Source organism: Triticum dicoccoides, chromosome 1A, assembly GCF_002162155.2.
Source record: "Triticum dicoccoides isolate Atlit2015 ecotype Zavitan chromosome 1A, WEW_v2.0, whole genome shotgun sequence".
Taxonomy (NCBI): domain Eukaryota; kingdom Viridiplantae; phylum Streptophyta; class Magnoliopsida; order Poales; family Poaceae; genus Triticum; species Triticum dicoccoides.
The window spans coordinates 43,209,787-43,216,993 of NC_041380.1; the positions used below are offsets into that span (position 1 = coordinate 43,209,787).

Consider the following 7,207-nt stretch of genomic DNA (forward strand, 5'->3'; position numbering starts at 1 on the left):
TTTTGCAGGAGACTATTAGTTTTAGAGATGATAGCAGAGGGTGTGGACTCACCATAGTTATTCTTCTAAGCCACTCTCTCTTCTGCCAGCTCAGTGATCGTACGGTCTTCTTTGCCTTTCAATCTGGTGCATCTCCTTAGTTCTTCTTACTCTAGGGATTCCAATTCTCCTTTCTCAGCCTTTTTGACTTTTGTTCCAAAGGAATCAGTTTCCTGGCTTGTAGTATAATCCACTGGCTCCATATAGCCCAGGCCCACAGCCTGATCAATCAGCTCGAGGTCTGTCATTTCCTTCCCCTCCACCTGCTTATCTTCTTATGCTGCTCCCTCCTCAATGTCCTCTTTTTCATCTTCATTTTCAATGTTTTTTCCCTGACTGTGACCCCCTCACCTCTTTATTTACTTTCAGATTAATTTGCAACAGTTCATGTTGTCTCTGAACCTCCTTTCCAGAGTTTTTCTTATGATATCCATTTCTTTTCTCCTCTTTTCCTCCAACATAAGCTGTGCAGTCTGCCTGGCTGCTAATTCCTCTGCCTTTTGTAATCTCACCCTCAAACTTTCTTCTTCACCCAGAGTGTCTCTAACAGTGACTGTCTCTGTCTTTTCTTTGGCTATCTCATTTTTCTGACACTTGTCCTCTTTTTTGAGCACCACTTGTTCATACTATTTCAACCCCAAGTTCCCCAGACTGACATTTGTTTTCCCAGACTCAGATTGTTTGCTCTTTTTCTGCATCTCATTCTCTCTTTGTGTTTCAGAACTCTCCAGGTCAAGATAATCAAATATTTTCCTTTTATTCCCCTCGTCAAACTTGTACCACCCCTGTTCTGCAACAGAATCAAGCTCAAAGCCAATGTCATAAAGCAACAGGTCTTTTGTAGTTATTTCAGTGCCAGTAGGGATTTTATGTAGGTCTCTCATTCCCACTTTCACCCTGATTTCTTCCCTGGAATATATGTGTTCTATATCCACTTCAACCACTGGCCCCAGCTGAACCAATTTCACATGCACCCAGGTAATGTCTCAGAGTATCAGGAACCCCCCACATCTTAATCCAAACTGAGTGAAGTTTCCCTTTTGCTTTATCGTCAGGACTCCAGAAATCCACCTCCACCATAGCTCCTGTGCCAAGCAGAGTAAACTTGCCAAAGTTTTGAGCTCCACCAGCTTGGCCTTACTAGGGAATCTCATAGGAAAAGATTTTGGACTCTGAAATTTGACTCTCCAAGTCCATCCCCACTCAAACATCTTGCTGAAGCCATAGGCCACAGTGGTGTCATTTAACTGTCCTTCATGCACAGTAACCAAAGCCATGAGATTTATGTGTTCAGCAGCTACAATATCTTTAATGTTCTGAACCAGAAGGCATCCCAATCCCCTGGCCCCATAACCAACATACTTGGCAATTGGTTTAGCCTGTTTCAGCATAGTACACTCTTCAGTACTGTGAGATGGCCTCTGGCACACCACACAGAAAACCTTATTTTTGCATTCACTCTTCATGTGTCCCTGTTCTTTGCAGCTACCACATAGATGTGTTGGCCTCACGACTAAGTCCTTTCAACGAGGACATCTGCCGTGACAATTTCACGACAACGGCCTTCTTGAGGCCCCTGCAGCGCTGCTTGCCGCACTTGTGCGCTTGCTGCTCCAACAGCCACCACCCGAGCACGGCCCCGGTCCCGGCCCCCGCGAGCGGCGCGGCCGAGGCAGGACGCGGCCGGATGGAGCAGCGCGCGTGCCTCGAGCAGCAGCAGCCTGACGTGCGGGCCCACGAGGAAGCCCAGCGCAACGAGGACGGCGAGCAGCACGAGCGCGTCCACCGCGGCCATCGACGAGTGGTCGCAGAAGGGCTCAACCGGATTCAATGTGTCCCGCGGGATAATTTGACAGAAAGACGGGGGAATCTGTAAAATGTGCGGCAACGACCGGCCTGATCCAGCTGGCGCCACTTGGCTGCTTCTGATTGGCCCAGGACTAAACATGCACATCAGAAACATGTTCTATGACTGCATAGTTAGCTTTTACAAGTTTTAGGACCAAACCATCACATGCATGACAAATTGAAGGACCTGCGATGTTATTATCTCAAAAAATAAATCAGAGTAGATGATGTAAAAAAGGAAAACCAGAAAATCTCAAAAAGAGAAAAGAAAAATCAAACCCGAAGGACATCGAACGATCCAGAGCCTTACCGAAGCAGCTAAGGCAGCCCCTATTTACGGCTTTGCCCTCATTGACCTCCCTCCTATCCCCTTCCACTCCGCCGCAACCCCTTCCTCAACATTCTTGCTCGTCGTTTCCTCCGCCTCTCTCTCCTCAGGCAGGCGCTCTCCCTCCCCTCCTGGTCCTGGTGCCGCGACTCTTCTGAACCCTAAACCGCAGATCCCCGCACGGCAGGAGCGGGATTTCCTCCAGCAATCATGAGGTGATAGCCGCTCGCGATCCTTCTCTGTGCGTTCTCTTGTTCTAATTGATTGACGAGATTCATGTGCGGTCGCGTGGTTGATTTTGTGGTAGGTCGCCATGCCGCCGGCTGACCGGGCTGGGCTGGGCTGGGCTGGGATGGGATTGATTGACGGGGCGCTGCTATTTTAGTTTGGTTATTACAGTATTGGATTCTGCATATGGTCTTCTTGTCTGTCTGTCTGTCATATACAGTAGTACTAGTTTGTTTAGTCAGTTAGATTGGATTGGATCATGGCTCTGGAAGGTGGGACTTTGCAGTCTGGACATTGCGCCTTGTAAGTTACTGCTGTATTTCTTGGTTAGGCGGCACAAGCGTGCGTGTTATTGCGGTTTGTGATGTCCTAGGTTTTTTGTTCAGAGGGCCGCCCTGTCTTGGCGTTCCAGAGCATGATTGGTTGATTACCATTTGTTTGGCCAACCTCACAGACTATTGGATGGAAAATCAAGTGGCAAGGTTTTGTTTGGATGTTGCGCCTTGTGTGTGCCCCAATTCTTTGGTTGTTTGTTTGTGTGTGATCTTTAGAGATCATTTTTGTGGTGTGATCTCTAGCGACATCAACAATTCTTTGCTAGTTTGGTTGCTTCAGACTCTAGGTTATCAATTATTTGTATTGTTTCTAATTGGTTGTCAATTATTTGGAGGTCTCTTATTGAATCCTATCTGCTCTCGCACCAAGAAATTGGTTATCAATTACTCCCTCTGTCCCAAAAAGTTTTTTACTCAAATGGATGTATCGCGAGTACTACACATACATGATCACTAGTTTGAGAAGTTGCCTGTTAGCATATGGATCAAGGATAGGACAAAATATGTATATACTGGAAGCAAGACTGTTTTCTCTCTCGGATAAGCTGTATATGTAACACTGTGAGTTGTGATTACCATGACTATATGGCCAATACAGATAATTAAGCATCAAGACAGTTTGGCCGAGTGGTCTAAGGCGCCAGATTTAGGCTCTGGTCCGAAAGGGCGTGGGTTCAAATCCCACAGCTGTCAAACTTTTTTTTCAATGTACCTTTTATTTTTCTCCATTCTGTAAATCCACTAATCTTGTAGAAGTGCACTAATCATTACTAAATTAGATTAATTATGTCCATTGCACCTTGGAGTTGGGACCTGGGAGTCTGCGCATTGCGCCTTGCAAGTTGCTGTATTTCTTGGTTAGTAGGCACAAGCATGCGTGTTATTGCGATTTGTGATATCCTAGGTTTTTGCTAAAAGGGCTGCCCTGTTTTGGCGTTCCAGAGCATGATTGGTGGCTGATTACCATTTGTTTGGCCAACCTCACGAAAAGTTGCCATTTTTTGGCCAACAAATTGTCTGGCCATTTCTTATTTGTTGATAATGATTTTCATGATTGTAGAAATGAGATTTGATTGAAATCGTGACGGGGATTGTTTTGAGTGCAGTCGCCACCCGAGCACTAAGTGGGCGCAGAGGCTGAACAAGGTTTACTTGACGATTGAGCTGCCCGACGCAAAGGATGTGAAGCTCAACCTGAGGCCTGATGGCCATTTCAACTTCTCAGCAAAGGCCCCTGCTGATGACATGCAGTATGAGCTTGACCTTGAGCTCTTTGATGCTGTCAGTGTTGAGGTTGGTGTCTGCAATTACTGGCAAATGTCATCTTCTTGGGGGTGCACTTTTTACATGCTGACTGCTGTTATTTATGTGTTTACATTACATGCAGGAGAGCCAAGCGGCTGTTGCCCCGAGGACTATATGCTACCTTGTCAAGAAAGCTGAGGGCAAGTGGTGGCCTAGGCTGCTCAAGAAGGAAGGTAGGCCACCTGTGTTCCTGAAGGTTGACTGGGATAAATGGCAAGATGAGGATGATGAAGATGCCGGATGTAAGTAATGTGGTTCAAACATGTGTTTGTTTGGGTCCTATACCATACTACACTGTTCGGGGTGAACTGACCTCAGGTTATCTGTCTCGCAGTTGGTGACTTTGGTGATATGGACTTCTCGGTATAGGCCTGGTACAATATTTCTTCGCTTACCAAGTAAATGTTAGCAAGGCTTCTCATTCTTCTTTGTGATTGCAGAAGCTGGACATGGGAGGTGGTGATGACGACGATGATGATGAGATTGAGGAGGAGGAGGATGAAGACAATGTGGTGGACAGTGCTAACAAAGGTAGCTTATGATGTTTATCTTGCACCTCATGATTTGTTTGGGAGCATGTGGCTGTTCAAGGCTTCATATTTCCGTCCTGCTATTTGATTAGTGCCATGCCGATAATGTTCAGAACGAGGATACTAGTAAGACATTTTGCTGAATCCTACTCTTAATCAATTTGAGAGTAGCATAGACATATCTTCAGTGTTGCTTTCATAATCTGCCCATCACATAAACATGTCTCTGGAATTGTCGAACTCTGTCCAGTGTTGTTGAATGCAAGTCGAGGCAACTGCCTTAAACCATCTGTTCCAAGAACAGTACAGAAAGACTTTGGCTGGCCTTCTCTTTTGTGAATTATTACAAAATTTTGATTTGGTCTATTTATTGCAACCTAGCATAAATAACTTGACCATTTCGAAAAAACACAAAGAACTTCTGGAGTCTGGTCTCGACTCTTGGATGTTGAAAATGGATTTTATGGGTAGTACTGTGTGCTGAACTACTAACCATGTTGTTGTAAATGCAGGTGATGTAGATGCTGAGGCAGAGCCGGGGAGCAAAGGAGGGGTGGCGTTGCTGTAAATGCAGCTGATGATCATGGGATCTGTTTCTAGTGGCGAGGTAGAATTCTGGTGTGCGCCTGAATTTCGGTAGTACGTAGAGGTGGTGTTGGTAGCTTTTGGCCTGGGGCTATCTGTAGTGTTCAACGTTATTCTGCACCTTTTGTTTAATTTTAGACCTGCTATGGTACTGTAATTACATGAGATTGTGGTGCCACGTATCTCAGATAATATAAGATTGCTTACTGTTGGTGAAAACATGAAATAGCTTAAATGTAGGCGATATGTAGAACTGACAGGATTTTACTAGAGATATAACATTTTGTAGTCGGCATCGATTGCAGTACCCGGTTCATCATCGCACGTCAAAGGACAATGATATTAAATACAGATACAGATGCGAAAAGTGGTACTCCTATAGGTGAGGATGGCAAAAAAATCCATGAAGACAGTCTTTGACCGTCCATTAAAAATCTATGGGTGAAAAAAATTATCAACATGCTCAAACCCGCTGGATATTCATACGTTCTATCCACCGGATATTTATTGGGTCCTCTCGAGACATAAATAAGACCTAAAATTATGTTAACATAAGCTCTTTCGTTGTTCATCTTGTTGTAGGCTAGACTTCATTTATAAAAGTTAGACTTCATTTATAAAAGTTCTGACGGACATGACAGTAATCCAAAAACGATATCGAGCAAGCTCCTGTATGGTGGTGGCGTCGAGGGCATCAGGTCCGGCCTTGTGCGCGAGCAGCTTGCCCCCCTGCATAAGTCACAGTAGTCTAGAGATTGGGATGGCGGCTGCCACCGAGCTTGTGCTGCTGCAAGAAAACACTTCCAGCTGTAGGTTTTTCAAGCAAGATCCAAAGCCATGAAAGCAAGCTGCTAAATAATTACATTATTTGCTAAGATAGAAGCTTATAAAAAAAGGGCTTACAATTAAGCAGCAGCAGGAACCAGTACCACGAATATGTTTTGATTAGTACAGAGTGAGCAGAATATGTAAATTCTTTTACGTTGGAGACGTGTCAACTGCTGAGCACGTCGCGGTCGCCGCCGGCACATCTCAACACCATGCCGCCAAGTATCACCAGCCAATACAGCTTGAAGTTTTTGAAAGATCTGTCGTGCGTAGCATCTGTTGATCAGGCATGACAAAGAGTAGCACCTGTCGGTCATGCATGATTTGACATCTCCACCGAAGCTCCATTCAAGACGAAGCCGCTGCACCTCCTACCTCTGACTTCCAGCGCTGCTCCACAAACGATGTCCCATAGAGATAAACGGCACCGCAATGCCGCCATCGTCCAATCTGGAAAACCAGATCCTAGGGTTTCCTCCGGGGCAGCACGAGTGGGTCGACAGTAGTTACAGAACGATGCCTTCATCAAGGTAACGCCGCAGAACGCCGCCATCGGCTCAGTTTTTACCGGCAACTATGTCTCTCTGACTCCCAGCCGAAAGTAGATTACATATCTCGAGATCCGATCACCCAGCCTCAGACGGACCACCTCCAACGTAGGAGATGACCACCATCGCAATAATCCTCGTGCACTACTAGGGAAAACCTTATACACAATATTTTAGCAGTAGCGCTGGACAAAACAAGGCGCTACTGCTACTTAGTAGTAGCGTTTTAAATAGACCGCGCTACTGTTACTACTTTAGCAGTAGCGCGTTCCGCGAAACCGTGTTGCTGCTATATTTGTAGTGGGAGCAGATGGCTAGCTTCACTTAGCAATAGCGCGTACCACTGACCAGCGTTACTGCTACGGCCCGTAGCAGTAGCGCGTTATTCTGAAACGCGTTACTACTTACTTACCTTATCCTGGAGCGGTTCACCCTCTCACACTCACTCCCTCTCACTCGCTCTCGCCACGCCGAACCCGTACGTCGTCCGCCGCCGCCGCGCTGCTCCTCGCCGAGGTACTCCCTCCTCCCCTCCCTCCTCCGGCCGCCCTCCACCCACCGCCCCTCTCCCTCATCCTCCTCCGGCCGCCCCTCCCTCCTTCTCCTCCTCCGGCCGCCCCTCCCCTTCCACCC

General features: G+C 46.5%; 1 protein-coding gene and 1 non-coding gene across 2 annotated transcripts; both read left to right on the plus strand.

Moving 5' to 3' along the window:
* Positions 1-2,240: 2,240 nt before the first annotated feature.
* On the plus strand, positions 2,241-5,424 carry LOC119361863 (co-chaperone protein p23-1-like). The gene is made up of 6 exons (XM_037627022.1): positions 2,241-2,430; positions 3,885-4,071; positions 4,166-4,325; positions 4,418-4,446; positions 4,524-4,614; positions 5,126-5,424. Exons 1-6 carry the CDS (start codon positions 2,426-2,428, stop codon positions 5,179-5,181), a joined length of 528 nt encoding a protein of 175 aa, XP_037482919.1. The 5' UTR covers positions 2,241-2,425; the 3' UTR covers positions 5,182-5,424.
* TRNAL-UAG lies at positions 3,392-3,471 on the plus strand. Its single transcript has one exon. It is a non-coding gene; the product is annotated as a tRNA-Leu (tRNA).
* Positions 5,425-7,207: the final 1,783 nt, after the last annotated feature.

What these genes read in the sequence shown, in the direction of transcription:
- LOC119361863 (XM_037627022.1), top strand. An exon ending in TTGATGCTGTCAGTGTTGAG is followed by an intron (nt 4,072 to 4,165) that starts GTTGGTGTCTGC and finishes CATTACATGCAG; the next exon opens with GAGAGCCAAGCGGCTGTTGC. An exon ending in GGTGGACAGTGCTAACAAAG is followed by an intron (nt 4,615 to 5,125) that starts GTAGCTTATGAT and finishes TTGTAAATGCAG; the next exon opens with GTGATGTAGATGCTGAGGCA.